The 27,848-nt window shown below is 47.5% G+C and overlaps 1 protein-coding gene across 6 annotated transcripts in view; it reads right to left on the bottom strand.

The window, feature by feature from the left end:
* The window catches only part of PTPRT (protein tyrosine phosphatase receptor type T), a 1,130,568-nt gene extending 1,124,025 nt beyond the window's left edge, over positions 1 to 6,543 (bottom strand). For 5 of the 6 annotated variants that reach the window (XM_063720525.1, XM_054542313.1, XM_054542310.1 and 2 more), the window contains exon 1: positions 6,277 to 6,372. In XM_063720525.1, the coding sequence (XP_063576595.1) occupies positions 6,277 to 6,364 (88 nt within the window). In that variant the 5' untranslated portion in view covers positions 6,365 to 6,372. Of the gene's footprint in view, positions 1 to 6,276 lie in introns of all 6 variants that reach the window. The other variant, XM_024238852.2, reaches the window with a different exon arrangement.
* Between the last annotated feature and the right edge of the window lie 21,305 nt (positions 6,544 to 27,848).

A 27,848-nucleotide genomic window follows, 5' to 3' on the forward strand; every position in this document is an offset into this window, starting at 1 on the left:
AAAAAGGATGCAGAGCACTGAAGTAACTTATCAAGGCCACAGCACAAGTACATTAGGGAGCTGAGATTTACACATAAGTCTAACTTCACAAAGACCCGTGGTCAAATAAAAGTTTTAACAGCTTTAGTCCATAAAATTTCATCCATCATCAGGGTACTATTCTATACCTTTTAGCAAATGTAGAGTTACACGACCATCACCACCTTCCAGTTTCCAAGTCAAGAAAGTTAAAGGTTTGCAAACACCTCGAGAGCAGCATATAAACTGTTCTCTCAGGCTCGCTTCCTATAAACCCCTGTTCCATGCCCAGCTCTAGGCAACCACTGGTCTGCTGTCTGTCTCCATAGATCTGCCTTATCTGCGCATCTATAAAATATACAGTCTCTTACATCCAACTTCTTTTGCTTAGCATAATGTTCTCGAGGCCCATCCATGGCGTACCCTGTATCAGCAGTTCATTCCTTTTTATTCCTAGTCGTATTCCCTTGGAGGGATTCGCCAGTTGATGAACATCTGGATTGTTTTCAGGTTTTGGCTTCTGTGAATAATGCTGCTACAAACATTCATGTTCGTGTCTTTCTGTGGACATATGTTTTCATTTCTGTTGGGTAGATTCCTAGAAGTGGAATTGCTGGATTTTATGGGGAGTGTCTGTTTAACTTTTTAAAGAAACTGCCAAACTGTTTACCAAAGTGGCTCCACCATTTTTTATTCCCTCCAGCATCAAACAAAAATTGTCAACTGAATATTCAAGAAATGTGAGACTTTGCATCTCTTCCACTTATGCTCCAGGAGATGTGTTTGTGTGTCACACGCACTTCAGCAGCCTGGCTTCAGTGTGAGAAAAAATTAAGTCTGCCACACTGTGGGACTGCTTCAATTTCCAGGTGACTTACCAGTCTGAAGGTGGATCTGATGGGGCTTCTGCACAACCCTTCCTTGTGGATATACCTAGGAAGGACTAACTGAAATAATGCTCACATTTGAAGATAAAACAGGCCCTAATGGGCCAGATGCAGTGGCTCACACCTGGAATCCCAGCACTTTGGGAGGCCGAGGCGGGAGGATCACAAGATCGAGAGATTGAGACCACCCTGGCTAACACGGTGAAACTCTGTCTCTACTAATAATACAAAAATTAGCTGGGCACAGTGGCGTGCACCTGTGGTCCCAGCTATTCAGGAGGCTGAGGGAGGAGAATTGCTTGAACCCGAGAAATGGAGGTTGCAGTGAGCTGAGATCATGCCACCGTGCTCCAGCCTGGCGACAGAGCAGTGAGACTCTGTCTAAAAAAATTTAAAAAAAAAAAACAAAACAAAACAGGCCCTAATGATCACCATGCCTCACTGACACCTCTTTCCCTGTCCCGCTTTATTGGCACATCAATTCCCATTTTTCATAGTTGACTTCTGTTACGTCCCTTTGGAATGTATATCTAGAATCCTCACTGGGTCCCTCTGTATCCTCTTTAGCACCTGCAACTCTTACCAATAGATAATAAATAAATGCCATTATCCTGCTCATTTCTGCCTCTCACTGGCAAATAAAAGTGTCCAGCAGGACCATATGAAATGCTGAAACCCATGATCCCAACCAGTCACCCTAACCCACCTGGACACACACACTATTGATGAACCCCTGTCCCTGTGGCTATATCTGATTGTTGTTAACCCATTGAACATATGTGGCTGTCTTCCTCTCCATACTAATCGGAATCCATTCTGTAAGATTTCATGAGACACACTAACTGCTTTCTAATATCTATGTGGTATTGCCTCCTGGACCCAATTCTGTAAGGTGTTTGCAAATGCTACTATACTTGTCTGACATGGTTTGTTCTCAATAATCTCATAGCTTATTTATTTATTGGAATGCCATGAACCTTGTTTGTTTTCTTATTCTTTGCTTGTTTGTCAAGTGCACAAAGTATCTTTTTCCCCCACAGCCCCACAGTGCTGTACACTTGAGTTCCAGGTTAGGGAAGAGCAGAGGACAGAGCCCAAAAGCAAGGAAGGCTGCACACGGGAAAGTGTAGGAAGGGAAACAGAATGCATCCAAATAGTGTGTCCTGCCGCATTATGTAGCCATTTGTGGTTTATCAACACTTCTAAGTCAGAGGGTAAAATATGCCTAAAAGTCAACATTCCCTATTTAAACCCTTGAATGGCCAGATTTACTAGTGTCATCTGTTGGCAAATTTCATTGGCAATCTCTTTGTAAAAGCAGTTGCAGGGAATCGAGCCCCTAAAAAGAAGAAAAGGAAGAAAACTGGGTGCGTGTGGTGGCTCACACCTGTAATCCCAGCACTTTGGGAGGCCGAGGTGGACAGATCACCTGAGGTCAGGAGTTCAAGACCAGCTGGCCAACATGGTGAAACCCCATCTCTACTAAAAATATAAAAATTAGTCAGGTATGGTGACACACACTCGTAACCCCAGCTACTTGGGAGGCGGAGGCAGGAGAATCGCTTGAACCCAGGAGGCAGAGGTTGCAGTGAGCCGAGACTGTACCACTGCACTCCAGCCTCGGCAACAGAGTGAGACTCCATCTCAAAAAAAAAAAAAAAAAAAAGGAAACTAAAAATCATCACCAAAACCCAGCCATCTCATGGCCAGTTCACTATTTAGCAAAAGACTGATGCCCCACCCGCCTCGGCCTGTGCACATACACCTGTGCTGAGGTCAGTAACAGACAAGGCTCCTCTTGAGACAAAGTACCTATTATGTACCAGGCAGTCTTCCATTCACTCTGCATATAGCATCTTATTTGGTCACCACAAAGTCCAGTGAGACAGCTATAATTATCCTCGCTTTACAAATGAGAAGCTGGGGAGCTGAGAAGGTAAATGACTTGCCCAAGCTGGCATAGGTAGAAAGAAGCAGAGGCGGGATTTAAACTGAGGACTTCACAAAGCTCATACTCTTTTCTCTAAACCAGGCTGCCTCCTGAGTTAAATTCCCCTGCACCCACCCTCCCCCCCATTACAGCTGCCGTGAGACTCTACCATCTCTTCACCATCATCAATAAATATTTATCAAGGACCCCCGCCTACACAGCATTGCTCTTGTTTCCACAGCAACACACTGTCACGGAGTCAGGGGAGTATCCCGTGCTTGAAAGAGTGATGCTGTCATGTCCTCTGATCATGGCTGTGAAAGGTGACAGCTATATGACTACATGGAACACCATCTCAGCTGGCAGCCTGACACCTGCAAGAGCTGTGCTGAGGACAAGCAAGAAGAAATTAAGTTGAGTAGAAAGAGAGTGGGTTGTAACCCAAGAAGATGGTCTGCTTTTACTATGTGTTTGCGATTGTTGCTGGAACAGAATCTAAGCCAGGTTTGCACATTAATTGTTCTTTTATTAGGAAACAAATCAAGCAATCCATGACAGAAAGTAAAATTTGACTGTACCGCTAACAGTTCCCCAGAGGTATCCGGCAGTGATTATCAAGTTAAATGACTACATTGCTAACAATTGCAATTGCAAGTCAGTCCCCTATAAGATCCATTTTTGCTCTCAATATGTGGATTCTGAAACCCACTAGTAAATGAATTCATTATCCCCTTATTCATTTAACTGTCTCTCTCTTCCCCCATCCCAAATCATGTTTTGCCACATTGTTAAGAGGCTGTTTTAAAATGTTTTTTGTTTGTTTGATTTTTACTATCATTCCTTCCAAAAACTGTCATGGCTCAAGAAATATGTCTTAGAGTAAGGAAAAAGGAAATTGCCTTTTGATGACAAGCTTCCGCCCCGACTTTTGGACACTGAGACCAACATGTTACAGCAAAACATATTAGCCCAACTATGTTATGGATGTAACCTTATAAATTGAAATTGCTTTTGAGATTGGGAATTTTCAGATCAAAAGAACATGGAAAACACACTACTTAGTTTTAAAATATATTTGTCCAAACTTGCCAAAAGTTTTAAATAAAATACTTTAAAGGAAATCAAGTTATTGTCATATTTATACTAGATTTGAAATTCTAACAATTTCTGAATTTAGGAATAAAATAAGAAGATAAGTCCATTTTTTAAGTCAACATTTACAGTATTCTTGTTTTGACAAATACAGATGTTCATGAGGAACCCTGGAAAAAAAAATAATCTAATTTAGATGGTCTAGTTGCCGTTAAACTGGAAAGGAGAGGACAGATATATACAGAAAATCCCCATTTCTACAAATGTGTGAGGCTTAGAATGCACCAATTCTCCAATACAAGCTAATCTCATTCGTTTAAGGAGCCCCTGGCACAAAGGCAGCCACTTGCTAAATATATGCTATATCGCAGGTTTGCAGAAACCACCCTGCCCAGGTAGACCCAAAAGAAACACACGATGCCTTAACAGATTTCTTCCCAAACCATATTCCAGAATTTCTTTTCTTTCTCCTGCATTCTAAAGAGCAAACAAAGAAAAGGTGCTCGCTCCTCACACTTCTCTAAATGTTTTAACAAAAGGCTGCTGAATAAACACATTACTCATTTAAAAATTGAAAAGAAGTTCTATTCCTGATATGAAAGCAACCAGATTTGCATTTTAATAGTTGTGGGCGAGCGCCACCTGGCGGGAGCATCCGGAACGGGCGGCGTTCAGCACTGGACAGCTTCCCGAGCCGGTACGGGTTTTACTGCTTGCTACCCAAGAACGATTCGAGACCCGTGATGGAATATTTTTTATCCTGTTTCTGCCGCGGAAACGTGAGTGGTATTAATGTGTGGTTGGCCGGTAATGCCTTAGAGGATATAAAATCTGAGTCACGAATCATGCCTGGATCCCCAGGACTGCCCCGGGCATCCTCCCTAGTACCCCTCCCTCCCCTAACACACCTAACACACCCCCCAAAATGAGGAAAACAAGAATTGTGCACCATCTTTAGAATGGTGCTGTGGCTGTCCCTCTTCTCTCACCTGCTAATCCAACCTTTCAGCTTCACACACCTCAAAAGGAGCGTCTTCGTCACCCAACTTCCCAGCCAGGGAAACAGGCTGTCCCTTCACGGAAGTCGCCTATTCCGCTTCCATTTTAGCACCAAGCAAGGAAGGCTCTAACGCATTTCCAACGGAATGTCCCTCCAGCGGCCCTTAACCTCAGACGCAGCTTGTGCAAAGACGCTGTACCTCCCCACAGGTTCGTTCTTTTGCTCTTTCTTCCTTTCCTTCTTTCGGTGAAATAATAAATGGGCACAGCTGTTGCCTAGCGATCCGAAACCAGCCTGTTCCTGCGTCCCACGGGCTGATCTCAGCCTGTCCCCGCAATCCCAGCCACCTCAGGCCGGCGTGGTTACACCAAAAGCAATCGGTGCTAAGAAACTTTAAGGTGATTTTGAACTTGGAAGTACACCTGCAGCACTCCCTTCTCTTCCCTCCGCCGCTACTCTTGCGGGGGCTCGGGGCTGGAAGCTGCCTGCGGTGGGGCTTGGTGATGTGTAAGACCCTGGACTGTGGTGCCCTCCAGCACCCGCCAACGTGCCTTTAGGGGCACGGCAGGGCACCACCCCCCCCCCCCCGCCCTCGCTCCCCGTACTCTGGGGAACTACCTCTGCTCACCTCCTTCCCGTGGCCAAACCCAAATATGAGTCCCCCGAACTTTGCAGGAGCAGACGCGCTCACGGGTCAAATCCACTCCCCTCCAAGGGCCTTAACACGGGCGCCCAGCTACCTCGGAGAAAAACCAGCAGGTAGGGCGGAGGTATTGCTCTCGGTCATCAACGCAAACATCCCCTCGGGTGCCTACAGCGGCTTGCTTAGGGGAGCAGCGTGTTCAGAGCAAATGTAGAGCTTCCTGTATCTCCGAGGAAAAAAGAAAAGCCGCCGCCCCGGCAGCCTCGGCCTGCTGGGGACCTGTCCTCCCCACTAAAAGCGCGCGCTGCCCGAGGAGCTTCCCCGGGAGAGAACGCTCCACCCTGGGCGTCGGTGCCGCTCCTCGACTCGCCGCCCCAAACTCAAGTGGCAGATTCCGACAAGTGGGAGGCAGCAAGTGGAAATATTCGCAACAACCGCGGAAAGTTACTCCAGCCCGGGGGGGCCGGCAGGAAAGTGAAGCTGCGAACTTCGCCAAACGCGGGCTGCCGAGGGACGCGAGGGGCCGGGCTCGCTGGCCGGGGCGCACGGGGACACGGCTTCCCGCGCCTGCAAGCTGAGACCCGGGTTCCGGCCATGGGGACCCGCGAGCCCGCACAACTTTCTCCTCCGAGGGCCCCGCGGCTGGGGGCCCGCGCGCATCCGGGAGGGAGCGGGGAGCCCAGGGGAGCCGGGCGGGCGCACTCACCTGCGGCGCTCTGAGCCCGGGCGCCGGGCAGCGGCGGCAGCTGCAGCCTCAGGAGCAGGCTGAGGGCGAGCGCGGCGAGGATCGCCATCCGGGCGGCGGCGGGCAGCTCAGCCCCTTCCCGCGGGGGCCGGGGCCGGGGCCGGGACTGGGGCGGGCGCGGGGAGGCCCCGCATCGCCGGCGCGGCCGCTGGCTGTGCGCGCGGCTGCCTCCGCTCGGGCTCCCGGAGCCGGCGCTGCTGCGCTCCAAGCCGAGGCGCGGCGCGAACTGAGGCGGGAGGCTGGGCGGGGGCGGGACGCGGGGGGCGGGGGGCGGTGTCCCCCGAGTCCTAACGCCGCCGCCGCCGCCGCCCGCCCGGGCGCTCCGCCTCGGCCGTGCACACACCCTCGCGCGCACGCCCGCGCCTGCCACACGCCCGCGGCTGGCACACGCGGGCTCCCCCGCGCACCCTCTCCGGGGCCGACCAGCTCGGGCCGCTGGCACAGTCACGCGCGTCCACACATCACCCCCGCACCCACACGCCCGGCAGGGTCCTCGCTTCTTCGCCCCGCGCCGCGCCGCGCAGCCAAGCATCGTCTGCCCTGTGGGTGCGCAGGTACGGGGGCGATGCGGGGAGGAGGGAGCTGGAGCAGCCGTTTGAACTCGGGGTGGGGAACAGGTGAATGGGGGTTCGGTGGCGAGAGGAGGGAGGGAGGGAGCAGCCCTCGCAACTCAAGATAAGGGGCCAGGTGAATTGCGAAAGTGGATGGGGGCGTCTGCCCAAAGCTGGGGCAGGCGGCTGCTGGCCAGGGTCTCGGGCACACCCTGAGATGAGAATTTCATCTAAGAGCGCGCGCGCGCACACACACACAACCCACTCACACTCTTCTGGGCGCATCGCTGACCGCTCCACAATCGTCGTCCCCCTCAATTAGCCGCCCACCCCACCTTCTTCTTCACCCACATCTCTCTCTTGTCCCCACCACCACGCGGAAGGGGGCGCAGAAGGGGCATGAGGCGTCCCCCCACCCCCCACAATTTTTCTCTGGCATCCTTCCCTTTCCTTTTCTAGGGAAACAGAACCTTGTAGCTTTTTCCCTTTTCTTCTCGGTCTTAACAAAGACCTGGTTGGGGCTGAAAGCCTAAAACCATAGATCAGGGTTGGAGCTGTCCCTGGCAGCCCACGGCCCACAGCCTGGCTCTCTGCTGTCCTGGGAGGCAGCTGGTACCTCAGTCTTGGCTGGGGGTCTGAGATGTAAAAGCCAGGGGCAGGGATACCCAGAAATGCTTAAGGGATTCACACTTTGTGAACACTTTGCTACCTGGCCAAAGCCCTCCTTCTTATGTGTCAGCACAGCCCCCCACCCCCATCCTTGTTAGGGTGCCAGGGACTGGATTGGGGAGACTGTAGGTGAATTGTGAAAATCAAGCATGGCAGGGTTTCCAAAAGTGGGGTGCCCCAGGCTCTGGACCCAAGTTGCCATGGCAGAGAACACAGGGCCTCACTCTGTCAGTCCCCAGTCCCCACTAGGTAGATTGGCACAGTTCCCTGGAATGGAAGCCCAATTTACAATCCCAGGCAAATTCTTCCACCCCTCTCCGGACCCCGACTCCCACCCCCACCACCATGACCGTAACCACTTTCAAAAGCCGACGTGCTTGGACTAGCCTGTTGGACCAGCCAGTGCCTCCCACACTTGCCTGGTCAAAGAACTACCAGGAAGGTTTCTCCAAGTCCTGCTTCCCAGACCCCTGCTGGGGAGAGTGGAATTTGGCAGGCCTGTCGAGGGTGGCCTGGGAGTTGAACCTTTTACAAGCTGCCTTGAAAATTAATAATTCTACCAATATTTATGGTGCACTTAATTGTGTGCCTTACTCTGGGGATACCACAATGCATAGCCCTTAGGGACAATTGGAATGGAAAGATCCCTTCTGCTCAGAGCTGAGCTGCCAGTTGTTTGCTCCATTACTCACTCATTCTAACCCTGCCTTGGGCAGATAGCAGTTAGGAAGTGTCCGAGGAGAGGCCTGACCCAAGACCACCACAAGCGACCCCAGTCACGGCTGATCCCAGGGGATGACCCAGGTGGGGAGGAGATTTCTAAGCCACTAAAGAGCTTGGTGTCACACTTGTAACTTGTCGCGACTTTCTTGGGCTCCTGCCAATTCATCCCCTCTCTCAAGCTTTCTGGAAAACTATAAAATAGCAGTTCTCACAGCATCCTCAGAGCACACGCCCTTTGGCACCCCCCTGTACTCCTGCTTTAGGGATGCGATATCACTGCAGGCAATTCCCCCAGGTCTGAATGGGGTTCATGTGGCCCTGAGGAAAAAAAAAAAAATTTGAGTAGTCACTAAGCTGGTGGAGTGGGACCTGATCTCGCACCAGGACTTACCTGCCCAGGTGCACCGTGGTCACGAACTGTGACCCTCTGTGCTTTCTGAACCTCCCTCCACTCCGAGAAACTGCCCCCTCTCCTTCAGTAGCACGTGCTGCCACCTGCTGCCCGGCCAGGCTCTGGCACCCGTAGCACTGCCACGCTTTTGCACCGGCCAGTCCCTCTGCCTGGAAGCCCTGCACTGTATCATCTCCCTGGGAAACTCACACTAGCCCTTAGGGCTTCTCTTTGGAACTTTGGCCAGCGGGCCCTTCCTGCTCAAGGCATGTTCCCCAGCGCAGGTCACTGTGGTGGTGCTTTTTACATTGTGGAAATGTTGTTTGTCTCCTCTTCATCTGTTCTACAAGACTTGAGTTGCCAAAGGGAACCTGGACACTTACCACAGGGCTGCTAGGAGATGGGGGTTTGGGGGTGCAGAGAGAGGGCTGGCACAGGGCCGAAGATGCCTTACACAAAGCTTCCAGCTAGCTGGCTTCTCAGGGGAGGGAACTCATGGAAAGTTACAGCATCGTCTCCCACCCTCCTGCACAGGGCGCCCTCTTTCCCCTCTGACCCCATCAGCCCAGGGAGCTGGGACATGACCACAGATTTGCTTGGCTAGGGGCTGGGCCCAGCATCGCATCGGTGCTGAAGGAAGGAGGCAGGGTGAGCTTTGTAAGAGATGGCATTCTGCCCTACAAACTCTTTTAGTTATGCTCAGCCAGCAGGCCTCTTATCTTCGGACTCTGTCCTTAACCCCGTGAAACCTTTGGCAAGACCTCTCCGTGCGTCAGTTTCCATATCTGCCCAGTGCCTTCCCTTTCAGTTCTGTCAGGGACCAAGACAGGAGTGTCCAGACATTTCAGCTACAGATCTCTCTGTCGAGCAGTTTTAGGGGAAACCTGAAACTTGGGGCATCCTTTCAACAAGTGTGCTGGCCTTTTGATGTGTGTCAGGGATCTCAGGGCTGTGGGTTTGCAGCCTAAACAACAGACATGGTAATTGCTATCATGTAGCTTACAATCTGGTGGAGGAGACTGGACAAAGAGAAAGGGGTAATGACCCCAGAGCTGGTCCCCATCTCCCCAGCCCTGCCTTGCCCCCAGTGGTCAGCCCTCCAGTGGGGAGCAGAGCACCAGGGGGAAGACACCTGCTGGGGCCACGTGCCTTACTAATGAGATTTCCCAACCATGTATCTAGTAGAGTGTATTCTGTGTTTAAAGTATCAAATAAAGTCCAGTGAGGAAAGTCTAGTGATGTAGCTATTGTTTGATCCGTGTCTTACACATGAGGACACTGAAGCTCAAGAAGGGCAAAGACTCTCCATGTAGGAAGGGCAGGAAGGTTCACTTCCTGTGTTGGGGGTGGCTGCTCCATTGGAGCCTGTCTTCTTGCTGTGGCACTGATAGCCACTAGCCATTTAAAGTTAAAATTTAGCATTTCAGTGCTTGGCCACACCACATTTCAAGTACTCAGTAGCCACAGGTGGCCAGTGGCTGCTGTATCAGACAGTGCAGATACAGAACATTTCCAACATCATGGAGAATTCTATTAGTGCTGTTCTAAAACAGAGGTCACCAAACCTCTACCACATCTGGCCCACTGCCTGTTTTTATAAATAAAGTTTTATTGTGCCACATCCATGCTTATTCATTTACATACTGCCTATGTCTGCTTTTTGCAGAAAGTTCTACTGGACAGCACTGCTCTAGAGCAGAGGTTAGCAAACTCCACCCATGGGCCAAATCTGGACCACTGCCTATTTTTATAAAGTTTTATCGAAGCACAAACCCATGTATTCATTTACATATTGCCTATGGCCGCTCTCTGAACTATAGCAGCAGAGGTGAGTGATTGTGACAAAGATCATCTGGCCCACAAAGCTTAAAATATTTACTGTCTTGCCCTTCATAGAAAGTTTGCCAGCACTTTCTTTAGAGAAAGTCTTACAGCACAATTTGACAATTATTGATCTAAAACTCATTCTCAGAGTGTGGTTTCTGAACCAATAGCATCAGCCTCACCTGGGAACGTGTTAGAAATACAAGTTCTCGGGTCCCACCCCAGGCCTGCTGAATCAGAAATGCTGGAGGTTTCTGATTTCACCAGCTCTCATTTCACCAGCCTTCCAGGTGATTCTGATGCATGTTCAAGTTGGAAACCACTGTTCCAAAACCCAGAGCAAATGCCAACAAGTGACTGGTACAGTGAGGGTGCCAATGGGCTCCTGTGGGTAACAGAAGAGTTTGGAAAGATGCCAAGAGAGTGATAGCCCATCTGCTGCCTGGTCCCTCAGCAGCAAAACCTTTGACGGCCGTTCCACGGAGGCTGCGCCAACCAGGGGAGGACCCTGTACCAGCCACCGGCGCCGTGCTCAGGCCCCACTGCCATCGGCCCCGCCCTCCCACGGAGTTGTCAGCACATTTGGAGCTGCCTCCACACATAAATTCATGGACCAGCTGTCTCTTTTAATCTGGTTGCAAGATGAAACCATTAATAGATGTCAGACACATTGGCAATGATCTCTTCATTAATAATTTCCTCCTTTCTGAGGAAAAAGAAATTAGTAACAAGCAACCATCAATAATTCAAAAATATAAGTTAACCTTTCTATTAGCAGAGTGACTGTGCACACACCACAGACGCTTTCAGAGCCAGTAGTTCTGGTTTAATGTTTTGATGGCAGGAATATTAATATGCATTAATGCTGTCTGTCAAGATGTGCAAATATAAATAACCCAAATGCAACTTAGAAATCTTAAGTATTTTCAGGTTTAACCTCATGATCCAACCATTTTTTCTGTTTAAAAAAAATAAAGTATGTAGTATCCAATACTATCGCTCCATTCAAAAGCAGGACTTCATAACGGAATCCATTTCCAGTTTGAGGTCCTTGTGGTTAGAAAGATTTCCCTGAAGCTTTACCAATACTGCCAATCGATAATTTCTCCCTCCAAAGTTGGATCTGCCTCCTGGGGAAGTAAGAGCCCGGATGCCCTTCCAGGTGACCTTCGTTTGGAGATTGGGTGTGCTCCAGGTAAGCATTCTCAATTTCTTAAAACCCTTCCCACTCCTCTTCTGACAGATTTTCAGGCCCACGGCACCTGGTTCCTCTTCTCAGCCATGTTCCATTTTGATAATGTCCCTCTTCTGGGGAGGCCTTGCACCTGCCTGCATTCTCCACACCTCCATTTACCACCCAAGTGACCACACACTCGTCACTCTCCCTCTCCAAATGTGTTTCCCCATCTGTGAAATTGGGTGATTATTCCCACCTCGCTGAGCTGAGTGAGAATTAAGTGAGTTAATGGATGTGAACACGCCTAGTACAGGGCTGGCCCCTCAGTAGCCCATTTCCCTTCCTTTCTTCCCACTTCCAAGTCTTAAATTCACCAGACCACTCCAGCCTTGACTCTAGGCCAACTGTCATAGACACCTGGACAACAGCATGGCACGGAAGGCCAGCTGCTTCTTCCTTGGGCCAAAATACCAGCACATGGTCCAGATTGTTGCCAAGTAGACCTCAATGTCTGAGGTGCCCTGGATTTAATGCCAGCACTGCATCTCACCCAAGTGGCATCTGCCAAACAGCTGTTTCTGGTAATTTTTTTAAAAGGCTAAGTGATGTGTGGCAAGTACCCATCACAGGTGTTTTCACTTCTGACTGACACCTGGACTCATTGCTGGGCAGTGGGGATGTTAAGATAAAGTGATCCCATCTGCAAGGAGCCCACAGTCCACCCACACTGAGAGGTCACCCAAGCATACTGGGGACAGGGTGGTGTTAGTGTCAGAGGTTGAATAATGGACATCAAACACGATTGAGATAAGGCCCCAGGCTTTACTTCTTGCTTCCAGCAAAGTGGCTTGTCTGATGAAGCAGGCGAAAAGCCACCATTCTTGCAACAGCTTGGTGCCCAGGAGTTGAGCACATGCCTTTTCAGAGCACTGAGGTCCCCACAAGACCTTCAGCCCTGGCCAGGTGCGGTGGCTCATGCCTGTAATCCCAGCACTTTAGGAGGCCGAGGCAGGCGGATCACCTGAGGTCAGGAGATCTAGACCATCCTGGCCAACATGGTGAAACCCCGTCTCTACTAAAAATCCAAAAATTAGCTGGGCGTGGTGGTGCGTGCCTGTAATCCCAGCTACTCAGGAGGCTGAGGCAGGAGAATTGCTTGAACCAGGGAGTCGGAGGTTGCAGTGAGCCAAGATCGCACCACTGCACTCCAGCCTGGTGGCAGAGCAAGACCATCTCAAAAAAAAAAAAAAAAGCCTTCAGCCCTTCTCCTGGTCCCTGACTCCCAACTCAGATTCCAGAATGTTTGTGAACCTGTTGCTTCTCCCCACCCCCGCTACAGCAACCTTAGCTCTGATTTAGCTTCTTACTGCCTGAAGTCTTGTCCCTCCCAACCCCTCCCCACACACAGCAGCCAGAGTGGTTGTTCAAGAAGAGTCACTCCACAATCTGTTGCTCACCAGCTTAAAACCCTTCACTAATGCCCCCACTGCCCTCAGCATGAAGTCCACTATCCTTACCATAACCAACAAGACTCTCCACTGGCTGGGCCCAGCCTGCCTTTTTTGTTTGTTTGGAGACAGAGTCTTGCTCTTTCTTTCACCCAGGCTGAAGTGCAGTGGTGCGATCTCCGCTCACTGCAACCTCCACCTCCCAGGTTCAAGCAATTCTCGTGCCTCACCCTCCCAAGTAGCTGGGATTATAGGTGTGTGCCACCACGCCTGGCTAATTTTTGTATTTTTAGTAGAGATGGGGTTTTGCCATGTTGCCCAGGCTAGTCTTGAACTCCTGGCCTCAAGCAATCCCCCCACCTCAGCTTCCCAAAGTGCTGGGATTACAGGTGTGACCACCACGCTCAGCCCAGCCTGCCTTTCTAAGCCCAACCCCTCCCTAACTCACCTTGGACCACCCCTCACCAAAGGGAAGTCTTCCCAGGTAGAGAAGAAAAGAAGGGCATTCCAGGTGGCTGAAACAGCCTGGGCAAGTACTCAGAGATCTGAAAGAGTCTGCAAGTTCAAAGAGGCAAAGCTGAGACCTAAGTGCAATGCTCTCTGTTCTCTCATTTCATTTCCTCCACGCTCCATTTACCCTGTGCTCCAAGCCGCACACGACAACTGTCTATTACCTCCCTCTGGGCCTCTGCCCATGTAGTTTCTTCCCTCTGGAATGCCAAATTCAAAAGCAGCATCATTCCTTATCCAGGCATCCTTATCCTTATTCTTCAAGGCTCAGCTTTGGGCAGGATCTGTGGGCTGGACTGTAGTGGGCTAGATGAAGAATTAGTGAATTCCATTCTTATTGGAACCATCTGCAGATCTGCCTTCTCCACCAGGGTGACAGCATTGAGGGATGCCAGTACTGTCCTACGCACCCTTACATCCCCAAAGCCAACCCAGCATGGCATACAGCAAGCACTCAATACATACGGGTTAAGACCAGGGCCAAATTTGCCTGCCAGGGCCATATACATTCTGAATGAGCTGTTATCAAACGGAAGGGACAGTGACCCATTTATCGAGATCTATGGGGAAACCAACTCATGAGCAAGACCCCAGCAAGGCTCTCGGGTGTGCAGGATGAGATGATGGGGTGGTGCTTCCCCACTGTGTCTGGTCCTGAGAACCACCAGGAACTCTTGTTAATAACTCACGTACCCCAGACTGATAAACCCAATGCTTCAGGGAAGAGCCTGGAAATGTGTCCTTTTTATCAGACTGAATCTCACAAAAGGTCATAACTTGGTGGTTCTGTCCAGGCCAATGCAGAACCTGTCCTCTGGTCAGACTGCCAGAAGCACCTGGCCTGGGGGCTCAAAGTAGTAACAGGGCTGTCCACGGCAGGGAGAAACCACGATAAAGTCCCCAGAGGCTTTAGTGGCCTGTCTGCGCATGGCACTGAGCCTCTTCTTGTGAGTCCCAAGTCCCAGGAACAGCAGATGCCAACCTCTGAGAAAGAAAAGGCACCAAGAGACTTGAAGCAGAAATGATACAGAAAGAACACCTCATGTTTATAGAAACTTCTGCAAACTTTCTTCAGACCTCTGGTTTACAGAGTTGGCTTAATTAGAATTCTTGGTTCTTAATATACTGTCATGATGCTTTCCTGCATAGCCCTCTCTTATTAATATGATTTACTTAGGTTTGCTACTTTGTGTTACGGCATGTAATTGTTATTTTCATTGATTTATCTTATTTTGATAAGCACCTAGAGATCTTCCATAACAACCACTCCTTGATAGTAACAGAATTCTGCTCACTACACTTCATCCCTGCAATGATGTACAAAGAAAATTTGGGCTGGCAAGAGGACCTTCAGGAGAGACCCCAGAGCCCGTTTGTTCCTGGATTTCTGCTACAGTGGTTCTCAACCCCTCTGCATATGAGAATCACCTGGGACCCTACCCTCAGCCACTGATTTATTTGAGTAGGCCCCAAGCAACAGTATTTTTAAATCTTCCCCAATTATTTCTACCAAGAACACTGCAAGGACTTCTCAGAGTTCTCCCCACCCCTAGGCAGGTGACATATAAATCATCTAAGAAGTTTTTGGGGGAACAGCTACACAGAGCTCTACCCACCTGTCCTTATAACCTAATATACTTTCCTAAAGATGCCCCCCAACTTGCTCACCTTAGGGAATCCCTGCACATGGAACCCATGCTGCTGAAGAGGGTGTGCTGGGCAAGTGGCTGACATACTTCTCAATGTGGGGCCTGGGACCACACCTGCACTAGAACTGGGCTGTTTGTTAATTATGCATGGAGCTGAATCAGCATCTCTGGAGGTTGAGGCTCAGGAATTTGCATTTCTAACAGGCACCTCAGGTGATTCTCAGGCACGCAAGAGTTTGTGAATGGCTGATGCAGTGTCAGGGTCAAGGAAAGTTGAGAGCCTCCAGGCACAACTCCAGGGCTGCCAAGCCAGGTCTATATCTTGCCCATTCTGTGTCTCAGACACCTATAAGGGCTTAAAGGATAAATAGTGAGTGGGGAACACATACACTCCTTGTATTTTAGGCAAGACTCTTCTTCTTGTGAATGACAGACAGACACCCAACTCAAATAAGCTTAAGTGAAAAGAGGAACCCAGTGGCTTACTTAGCTGAGCACTTCATGAGCACCTTCAGGCAAAGCTGTATCTAGGTACTCAAATGATGGCATCAGGCCTCCTCTCTCTCCCTATCTGTCTATCTCTCTCTCTGTCTCTATCTCAGCTGGGCTTCTCTCTCTGGGTAGTCAAAGAAACTGGCCAATGACAGCTCCATACACAGGTCTCACAGCTTACCACCTTCGGTATAAAATGAGACCTTCTGGACACCCCACCACACTATCCACAAAAACCCAGTAAAGATATTTATTGGGTGATTTGGTTCACATCCTATTTCCTGAATGAATCAATTTGGCCAGGGATATTGGCAAGGGGAAGAGGTGTCACCATAATTGCCCAGCCTGGGTCTTTTGTCCACCTCTCTGTATTGAGGATGACAGCCATAAATGACAGCCCCGTGAAGACTGAATGGAGTGGGGAAGGGGAATCTTCTCCAAATAATCTCAGCAGTCTGGTGGCACTGGTCTAGCTCTCTTAAAAATCCCTTAAATAGGCCGGGCGCAGTGGCTCATGCCTGTAATCTCAGCATTGGGAGGCCGAGGCAAGCAGATCATGAGGTCAGGAGATCGAGACCATGGTGAAACCCCGTCTCTACTAAAAATACAAAAAAAAAAAATAGCCAGGCGGTGGCAGGCGACTGTAGTCCCAGCTACTCGGGAGGCTAAGGCCAGAGAATGGCGTGAACCCGGGAGGCGGAGTTTGCAGTGAGCTGAGATCGCACCACTGCACTCCAGCCTGGGCAACAGAGGGAGACTCCATCTCAAAAAAAGAAAAAAATCCCTTAAATAAGTGGTCTAGAGATTTAACCAGTCACCTGGGGCCTACTCTTTCCATACGTCCTTCTCCTCTCCATCTGACGCTTGTTCTAACCACCCATACCCAGATAGACCCTGTGATTTTTGTTGTTGTTGAGACAGGGTCTGGCTCTGTCGCCTAGGTTGGAGTGCAGTGGTGTGATCTTGGCTCACTGCAACCTCCTCCTCCTGCGTTCAAGCGATTCTCGTGCTTCAGTTTCCCGAGTAGCTGGGACTACAGGCACGTACCATGACGCCCAGCTAGTTTTTGTACTTTTAGTAGAGAAGGGGCTTTGCCATGTTGGCCAGGCTGGTCTCGAGCTCCTGGCCTCAAGGGATCCACCCGCCTCGGCCTCCCAAAGTGCTGGGATTACAGGTGTGAGCCACCGTGCATGGCCTAACCCTGTGATTTTTACACAACCTCCTTCTCCTCTGTACCAAAGCATGTTACCCTCAAAATGTTTTCAACCAGCCAGTCTATCGCCAATCTAGTGAAACTGAACTGTACTTACTCTGAGCCATGCATGCAACTAAAAGCCTATGTGCATTATCCACCCCATAATTGTCTTATTATTCCCCATTTACAAGAGAAGAAACTGAGGCACAAGGAGGTTTGTTGACTTGGGATTGATTTGGTTTTAAGTTTTGTTTTCTTCTCCACAGCTCCTGGACTTTTTAAAATTCCTGGAATTGTGTCTCTCTATCATGGGGCTGGTACTATTACCATACATTTCAGAAAACAGCATCTGTTTACAAAGTGTTTTATTATACAACACAGAAATACATTTCACCCCAAATGATAGCAGTGAACTTCAGCCCCCAGAATCTCCTTCTCCCCTTTGTGAAACAGAGCTGGGATGACGGCAGAGGACTCCAGAACGCACTGAGATTGTTCCTTGTCGTGACAAATGGCAAAGGACTCTAGAACGCACTGAGATTGTTCCTTGGTGTGATGGGCCAGAGAGCACACGTTTCTTCAAGCCATTCTCACATCAAATAAAACGTTGATAAATCATTGTTTCTCTAAGCTTGAAAAATGCTAATAACTCAAGACAAGATGAAAGTGAGTTTGTTGAAATCAACGTGAAGGATCGAGGGTACCAACTTGGAATGTAAAACCATAGAAAATACCATCTGGGAACACGGAAATCATCTCTCTTATCTGGAAGCCTGTCTCCAGAGTGGCAAACTTAGGGACTGGTTTGAGGACAGAGTGTGCCCTGTGTACTGGGGAGGGGTGTAAAGGACTGGGATGGAGGCGGGGCTCGAGATGTTCTTTTACCCATAAATACACTGTACATCACTGTCTGCCGCTGAAGCTTAAGGATTGATAACCTTGGGGATGTTTCACTCTGATTTTGCTTCCACCTCTGCAATGTTTGAACTTCCATTTTCTGAGCCGTGTATGCAATTAAAAGCCTTAAATGCATTACCCACCCTTCACCTCTCTTACTAGTCCTATTTACAGATGAGAAAACAGGCACAAGGAGTTTTGCTGATTCGGGATTGTTACTGGTTTTAGGTTTTGTTTTCCTCCCGACAGCTCCTGGACTCTTTAAAATTCCTGTAATTGTGTCTCTCAATCATGGGCCAGGAATATGAGAATCAGCTGTGAACTTCGAGCCTGTCCATCTCAAAACTCCTCATCTCCAAGACATTTCAATAGAGCTTTGCCAGTAAACAAAAATAAATACGGTTCAGTTTACCCAGAAGCCAAATCCCTTGTAATAAGTTCTGGGCCAGGTTCTTCCCAGAGCAGAAGAATGTACAGTTGTAGTTTGAGTTGATTTTATTTCTTTGAGGCTTTGTTTTTCTAGTCTTTCGGGCCTTACCTCACTCCCTCAGTAACAGCTGAAATATGAGAAGAGACCATATGGCCCCCAAAAAGTCCCCAGATTAACCAAGATTGATGCCACCCAGGGCCCAGTTGGGGGTCAACGCCCTGTGTCAGGTGTGCTCTCTGTATAATTCGTTTCCTGTGAGAAGAGCATTAAAGGCCCGTGAATGTTTTAAAATGAAATGCAACCTCTTAATAACCAGGTTTCTCCACTCTGCTAGGATTCCAAAAACAAAAATCAGCAACTGACAAATGTTAAAAATTTCTTCGCTGCTAATCATGCTTCCCCTCCTTCCCTTTCTTTCCCTCCCCTCTCTCTTCTAACATGAATTTATTTTCTATTTGAAAGCCAATCTCACTGGTTATTAGATATTCTCCCTGCTGTCACTATCAGTAAATTATTAAACAGCTGACCAAGCTTTGTTTTAAAATGATTCTCTTATGAAGCTCAGTGATATATTTGCTATGAATACTGAATGGTGCCGCGGTCTCTAAGGACACGTGAATGATTCCTATTTACTACCTTTAGCAAAATGTGTGTGCAATTAGCGGCAAGAACTTGACTTGAATCACAGTTACTAGGGATGCCTGTAGCTCATTTACATGGAGCTCTCTTTACTCATTACACTCCTGCCCGGGAGAAGCGTGTTAAGATTCTAGGCCAGGTCACGAAATAGCATATAGGCTTGTCTTTTGTCATTCCTCACCTCCTTTCTTGTCTTGCCACTGCTGAGCCTTGACATACCCGTGGGAATCCTTTGTTTCATGGAGCAGCGAGTTCTAAGTGAATTTTTGCTTAAAGAAAATAAACGTGATTGAGAGAAAATTACTTACCTGTCTGTCTCTGCTTCTCGTCTATAAAATGGTCGTCATAATTTCTACCTCATGGATTCTATAATGAGAACAAAGTGCTGAGCACAGTGCCTAGCATCAGGTAAATATTTGGGAGGTGATGGGTACTTATTCTCCTGTTGACTGCTGCGTTAGTCCAAACTCTCAGTTGTAAGTGACAGAGAGACCTATCTCCAACTCACCTGAGCCAAAGAGGAAACACAGTGGCTTCCCTAATCAAACAGTGGTTGATTAGTCAAGGTCTAACTTGGAAAACAGAAACTGCTTCAAGTATTTGCAACAGAGGGGATTTAATGCAGGAAATTGGCTACACAGATGATGAGAGAGCTGAGAGACCAGGAAGGGAACGCACAAATACACGAGCGCAAGAAGCTACTGCCAGCCCGAAGATGGATGGATACAGGTGCTGGAAGCCTAGGAGTACATGAATGCATGGAAGCTGGAACCCTGACAGATGTGTTCAGGGGAAGCTGAGGCCAAGGAGGATACTCCTTTGCTGCTGGAGAAATTGCCCAGCGCAGAGAAAGAGGAGGAGAAATTCCCTTGCTTCTCCTTTTCCCCTGCCTCCAGCATCCAATCAGCATCTTCCATTGGCCAAATCACTGGAAGCCAGCTGAAACAAGAGTCTGGGAAAATGCAGCCACCAGGGATCAGCCTCTCTGATTACAGAGCAAAATAAGGAAAGGAAAGGCATGAACCTGAAGGCAAAAAGGCTCAGGACCAGCCCAGATGGGAAGGGAAGTGTATGGCCAGCCTTAGATGCCAGTCAACCTTCACAAGGACTCTGCCTCTACCTCCTCTCTCTCAGTTCCTCAGCATTCTTCTCCCAGCACTGTTGGCCAATAGCAGACAGCATGACTGAGGGTGTGCTCATATCCTCCTAATTCCATGTTCAGAGAAAACAGGATGCTTTTCTCCCAGCACCAATTTGAAGAATCCTGATTGGTCACATGCCCATCCCTTGAATCAATGACTGTGGTTGAGTAATGAAATACTATGACTTGTTTAACTTGAGTCATGTGCTCATCCCTGTTGGCAGAGAGGCTAGATTTGATCTGAGTAGTCAGGGGGAAGGGTGCAGAAAAACAATAGATACCCCCAAATTAGAGTAGGACTATTCTCTCAGTGGAAGTCGGAAAGTTTGAAAAGTACAATGGTCATTAGTCCCATTCACTGAATATTTCTAATTTTCCTTCCAGAGACAGAGTAGGATGACATTTTTCTATCTCCTTAGAATTAAGTGTGACCAGGTGACTTGCTTTTACCAAGAAAATGCGAGCAGAAGTGATCCATATTGCTTCTAGGTGGAAGCTTTATAAGCAGTAATATGCCATCCTCTCTCTCCTTTTGATATAGCGATTGGCAATGTTGTAGACAGTGGCTGTTCCAGCAGCCTCAGTCCCAGAATGAGAAGACACGGAGCAGAGCTTCCTACCAGTCCACAATGGGCATGTAGTGTGTGCCATAAACAAGCCTTTGTGTTTTAAGCCACTGCAATTTGCGGGTTGTGTATTACAGCAGTGTAACCTGAACTATCCTGACTGGGTCTATGAGAAAAGTACTCAAAGCAGTGATTCTTCTGAGCTTTGTACCAGCTCAGATTCTTCTGAGCTTTGATGGGCAGCTGCCCATCAAAACAATGCTGGACACTAGCCTCAAACAACCAAAAATGTTAATAGAGGACAGTGAAAGAAACTGGATAGTACTTGATGTTCTTGGAGTCATCAACTGCTGCCACCCTTCCTCCTCTCTCTCATATTTGCCCAGCTGGAAAATGACGGCTGTATTAAAAACTACCATTTATTGATCATGTGCCATATGCCACACACTGCATAAAGCATCTACTGGCATATTATCTTGACAACAAGTGTGTACAATAGACCCATATGTCAGATGTGAAAACCAAGGCTCACAGCAGCAATCTAATGTCCCAAAGTCACAGAGCTGGTTGAGCTGGAATTCATCCTCTAGATTGTCTGACTTCAGAGTATGTGTTCTTTTTTTTATTCATTGGTTTAAAACAACAAAATTTCTTTCTTATCATGTAAAGTCTGCCATGGTTTGCACAGTTTTTCAAGGGAGCATTCCATGACTGCACCACACCTCCCAATCAATAGGTGCATCCTCACTTGCACAGGCAGAAGAAGAGGAAGCTGTAGAACTGTGCATCTACTTTTAAGTGCATTTGCTCACATTTTATTGGTCAAACCAGTCACATGGGCACACCTAGTTTCCAGGTGGCAGGAAAGTATAATCCTATCAGATGCCTGAAAGGGGGAAGTAAAAAATATTAGTGAACAATACCAATGGCTAACATTCTGAGTCAGAGTGTGTTATGTTCTTAACCTATAAAATAATGTCTCCTTTATACACTCATATGAATATCCCCACATCTGAAACAATCTGTTCCTATTTGATTATACCTGCATTGTCATTCCTTCCTAGATGCATGATCATTCCTGTCCTTGGTCATAAAAGATTTAACAGACCTGATTGAGTAGTATTGGTGACTTGCTATCAAATCATTCTAATTGCTGGCTCCATGAAGGCTTTGACTCTGGCTCTGAAGACAACACTTTTGTCTTGACCCTTGTGACCAAGCTCTTTTTTTGTTCTCTAGATCTAAAAATAGGATCCCACCTTACACCCTTGTGTCTGAGCCCCTGCTTGATACTGTGCTTGTAATGCCAAGCCCTCCAAGACAGGAGACTTGCTTTCACTGGTATTCCAGGGCTGGTTTCCTGGCATAGAGCACTAGTTTTGGTTAGGCATTGCTACCTCCTACCAGGCCTCCTTGTAGTGACTACTGACCTTATTCTGTAGTTGGCTACTAGGTTATGTCTGGAACACCCCACCCCAGCTGGTCTGCTTCAACTGTAGCTAGTTTAGTCCCTCCCACAGTTAAGCAAAGTTTACCTCTGATGGAATTCTTGCAACTGATGAGAATGTTACCCGTACTTACCTTAACAAATATAGTTCGATCATCTGTCATGTGCCAAAGTCAGACTATGTACTAGATATAAATTAGTGAAGAAAATAGATACTCTCATGGCTTTAAGGAGCTTACTTTCTAATGAGAAGACAAACGCAAGACAGATAATTACAACACAGCATGCTGTACACTGTTATAGAAGTTTCTCAATTGTCCTGTTCCTACATTCACAGTTCCAAGAACACTGCTTTCCTGCCCCTCCTCTTTCCTGAGTGTATATTATTAATATATGCCTATAGAGCTGGATTGCAGTACTACATTTCACCAGTATGTGCTGCCACCTAACACACACTGTGCCCAAGCCCAAAAGTAAGCTTCTTTTATTTAATTGTCAAACCTTGGCACCGAAAGCCAAGTGAGAGTTGATGAGGCTTGACCAGGGCATCAGTTGTTGAGACAAAGAGAAAGAGAAAAAAAGAAGGAGTCAAGAAATATTTAAGAGCTAGAAATAACAGGATGTGAGGATGAGAGAGGAGAAGGAAACCAGTTAAGGAAGATGCAGACACCCTGAAAACTATGTAGTTAATACAAACAAGGAAGGGCTTAAGGAAGCCCACATCAAATGCTGAGCCACATTAGCTTTAGTTTATGAGTTTGGTGTTTCAACCATAAAAGTATTTTGGTAATAAACCATCTCTTATTTAAATGACAGTGACTAGGATTGTCTTTAGCAAACTCATAACTAGAAGCCATCAATCCACCAAGTCCCACAACAGGATTTGATCCCCTTGCAGCTGGCAGGAGGTTAGAGGAAATCCCCCATAAATGTCCCTGAACACATATGATTGCTGTATTAGGCCGTTCTCACGCTGCTATAAAGAAATACCTGAGACTGGGTAACTTATAAAGAAAAGGGGTTTAATTGGCTTATGGTTCCACAGGCTGTACAGGGAGCATGATGCTGGCCATTTGCTTGGCTTCTGAGGAGGCCTCAGGAAACTTAGAATCATGCAGAAAGTGGAGGGGAAGCCAGCTCGTCTTACGTGCCTGGAGCAGGAAAGAGACTGGGGAGGTACTACACACTTTTAAACACCCAGATCTCGTGAGAATGCTATCATCAGAACACCACCAAAGGGATGGTGCTAAACCATCCATGAAGGATCCACCCCAATGATCCAATCACCTCTCACCATGCCCGATGTCCAACATTGGGGATTACAATTGAACATGAGATTTGGGTGGGGACACAGACCCAAACCATATCAATCACCTACTGGATGCTATATCATTATCTTACTAATTGTTTCCAGTTCTGAAAACATGCATTACAATCCCCATTTCATGGAGAAGAAAGTAGAAGAGTGATAAATTTGCGGGACTCTTCTATGCTGGAAATAAAACTATGCCTCAAAGAACTCATAATCTTTCAATTGCATTGTATTTCCTAGAAATGTCCACCAGATTTTTGTAAAGCACCCTGAATCTAGCTTGAAGTTGTCAGCCTTCAGCACCTAGAACTGTTGTTTTAAAAACCATTTATTGGGAGATATAACAAATAAGTGGCAGAGCCCCAGAAACAGAACCTTATATCTTAGGGCCCAACACCTGTTGTCGGCTGGATCAAGAAGGACCAGGTGGTAACTTGAGAAAAGCAAGTGCTGCCATTCACTTTGATGCCATAGGCGTTTACTTATTTAAAAGTAGATGTTGAATTTGGAAGCCAGGCCCAGAAAGGCCCAAGTGCAGAATCTGGTTCCAATAAGACAATCTAATATTTTAATTAATCATCACATTTTCCAGCAGGCTCTGAAAGCAAAGAAAGAGATACGCTTTATCTATTCCTTAGAATGAGAGGAGGTTCTATGGAGATGGCAGAGTTAAGAGTTGGTGCTATTCATCTTCAATGGGACTCGCTAACATAACAAACACTTCTTTCTCAACTTCTGAATCCATGAAGCCTCAAGTGGAAATACTTTCTATCTGTTGGGAAAGCATTCCGGTCTACGGAATCAGTCTGTTGATAAGGCAGTAATTACTGGAGCAATTTTAGCAGGTACAAAGGCATTTTTAATAGTTTTAATTATTCAAGGGCCTGATTAATTATCTAGTCTGTAGATCAGAGGCCAAGCAGGGGATAAAACTTATGAAAATGGTTACCATGACAGGATAAAGGGAGAATTCAGCCACCTTCAAACAGCTGCTCTCTGTGACTTTGCAGTTACATGTTTGTGCCCTGCAGTGCTCACGGAGGATGGACCACGGGACTGGGTGCTTATAGTCCTGGGGTTCAGGCCTGGCTCCACCGCCGATCTGCTACATCCTTGCCTGATTCACTTTCCCTTATCAGGACTCTAAAATTAGTAGGTTGGAGGGCGGGGAAGGTATAGGGAGTACAATAGATGGTCTCTGGGCCTCTGTCAAGTGTGCTACATTCTATAGTTCCATAGGGCTTTTTTAAAAGTATAGATTCTATTGAAATTTTTTCTGTGGACAATGAAAATCCAGGGAAAGTTTATAAGCACGTAAGGGCTTTGATCATATTTTGAGTTAGGAAGACAGCCACCGTGTAGGGCAGATCAACATGGGGAGAGACTGGTAAAAGGTGACATGAGCCATGTCTGACAGATGAGTATGTTTTTACCTGAATGTCTGCTTTTGGGTAGAACAAAGGCCACCCCCGTTTATGTAGCCTTTCACCTCCACCTGTAGCCCCATGTGAGGTACTGCAGAGACACAGGCTCTGCCTTCAGGGGGTTTGCCAGAGCAAGGATGCCTTGCTCAGATGGTAGCCCACTGATGGGTCTATCTGGAGGATGATGTCAGAATATTCTGGAAGCAAAGACATTGTCCACTTTCATTGACATGGCAAGTCATGCCTGGAGCCTCTCTGTATGAACCTTCTCTGCAGATGCAGTGATGAAACCACCTCGCAAACACGCCTAAGCCCTGTGTGGGCTTGATGGCTTCCCTCATGGAGTAATTGCCTCACCTCCAATGTCACTCCTGACATGCACACCTAGCTTTTATCCAGGCTCAAGTGGTAGGGATTCCGTGTATGTTTCCCATATGAGAAATGTTCAGTCAATGTTGGGACAGCTGACAAAGTGCTTTCCAATTTGTTCTCTTGGTTCCTCCAGCAACCCACAGTGAGTTCCTTCTGGACTCCGTCTCCTAGAGTGCAGCATAGAGGTTAAGAGGAAGACTATCTGGTTCAAATCACCACTTTGCCACTCCCTGGCTGTGTGACCTTGGACAAGTTACATAACCTTTTTGTGCCTCCATTTTCCTATATGTAAAAAATGTACTGTTATAAAGATTAAAGTGAAGTGCCTTATAATAGACTGATGAATGTTCGTGCCCCCCAAAATTCATATGTTGAAACCCTAATCCAAATATGATGCTATTTGGCACTGGGGTTTGGGGGAGGTAATTCAGTCATGAGGGTGGAGTCCTCTTGAACGGGATTAGTGCCCTTATGAGAAGAGACCAAAAAGCTAGTGAGATCTCTTTCCACCATGTGAAGATGCAAGATGTTAGCAATCTGCAACCCAGAAGAGGGCCCTCACCAGAACCCAACCATGCTGGGACACTAGTCTTCCAGCCACATAAAAGTGACAAATAAATTTCTGTTATTTCTAAGCCATTCAGTCTCTAGTGCTTTGTTATAGCAGCCTGAATAACTAAGACATGTCTGTATATAGTACATGTTCTGTAAATGAGAGATAAGTAAATAACGATGTACCTTTGTGCAGTTTTCTCTGAGTCTATAAGATTCAGTCACCCCATTACTAAAATGGGACAGTAATCCTTATACACTTATTTTACAAATGTTATTTACTTAACAAATATTTACTGTGCTCCTATTAAGTGCCAGTCACTGCCATGGGAGCTGGAGATACCACACAAAATAAAACGAGGTCTTTGTCTTTGTAGAGTTTGCTTTATTGTAGGGGCAGGGAGCAGGCGGGACAATCAAATAAATGTGCGATATGGAAAAATAGAAAGCAGATGGATGTGGTGGTGTGTGTTTTTTAAGATATAGTGGTCAGGGGCCCAGTGCGGTGGCTCACATCTGTAATCGCAGCACTTGGGGAGGCCAAGGTGGGCGGATCACCTAAGGTCAGGAGTTCGAGACCAGCCTGGCCAATACGGTGAAATGCTGCCTCTGCTAAAAATACAAAAACTAGCTGGGCATAGTGGCGCTCGCCTGTAATCCCAGCTACTCGGGAGGCTGAGGCAGAAGAATTGCTTGAACCTGGGAGGTGGAGGTTGCAGTGAGCCAAGATTGTACCACTGCACTCCAGCCTGGGCAACAGAGCAAGACTCCATCTCAAAAAAAAAAAAAAAGAAAAAAAGATATAGAGGTCAGGGAAGGCTTTTCTGAGGGGATGGCATTTGAGCAGTGATATGAATCAACTGAGCAAGTGATTTGGAGGCAAAGAGTGGATTCCAGTCATAGGGAAGGGCTGGTGAAAAAGGCCTGAGGCAGGACCATGCATAACATGTGCAAGGAACAGCGAGGCCGCTGTGGCCAAAGTACAGCAGGAGAGGAGAAAGTGGTAGGTGAGATCCCAGGGGGAGACTCAAGGCCTAGAGCACACAGAGTCTCACAGGCCAGGTCAGGACATAGAGAGTATCCTAATGTTGATACTCTCATTGGAAGCCCACAGTGGGATTTGAGAGAAGAGTGGGATGAGTACGGGCTGACATGGACACTAGTTACATAGGGCATGGCAGAATGTGAAACTGTGGTCCACCACAGACAGACACAAGGTGTTCAAGAAGTTAGGGGAGAGAGATTATTTCAGACTCCAGAGAGCTTCAAGAAGGCAGCAGCATTTGAGCTGAGTATACGTTCAATGAGAGGAAGCCAATTTTCAAATGAAGGAGAAGCAGTGAGCATGATGCTTATGGGGTTCGTTTGTTGATTTATTCATTCATTCACTTACCACTGGCCCCTCTCTGCACTGCATCCTGTACTAGGTGCTAAGGATACAGTGGTGTGTCCATTTTATCCAGCCTGGCCCCTGTCTTCAATGAGTTCACAGTACAGGTTGGGTGGAGAGAATAGCTTAGGCTGGTGCTAACTCTTGTTAAGCCCCTAAGATTCCAGGCTTGTTACTGCAGCATAACATAGGTCGTGATCTCCAGTATTGAGTGAGGTGCTGGTCATGTGTCGGCTTTCCTAACAGGTAGATATTTGTCACAAAGGCCATGACATGATGATATTCCCTCTGATTGAGACAGCTCCATCAGTAAACCCTCTTTACATTTGCACAATCATCTTCAAGAAAACCTGTAGTGCATTTGGCCACCAGTATGGTACCAAGGTCCTAATAACAGTTCATCATCTCAAAGAAAAAAGTGAAAAACAAAACTAAAATCCATCCTAAGATAATAAGTCATCCCAAAGAACAGCAATCTAGCCTCAGTTTTAATCAAGCTCTTTAAGGAGTGCTTGCTTTGTGCCAGGGACTCTTCTAAGGGTTTCACAATAATTAACTCATTTAATCTTCACAACAGGCTGTAGCCTTGCACACACACTTCATCCTCACTACTTCAGCACACACTGCCTGATGTCCAGCTGTCAGCTCACGCATTGCTTTGCCTGAGACCTTTCTCTTCCTGACAGAGCCCACGTTGTAGCCTGAATGGCAAGCCAAAAGGGTCAGGGAATTAA

The sequence above is a fragment of the Pongo abelii genome, chromosome 21 (assembly GCF_028885655.2).
Source record: "Pongo abelii isolate AG06213 chromosome 21, NHGRI_mPonAbe1-v2.0_pri, whole genome shotgun sequence".
In the NCBI taxonomy this organism is placed as follows: domain Eukaryota; kingdom Metazoa; phylum Chordata; class Mammalia; order Primates; family Hominidae; genus Pongo; species Pongo abelii.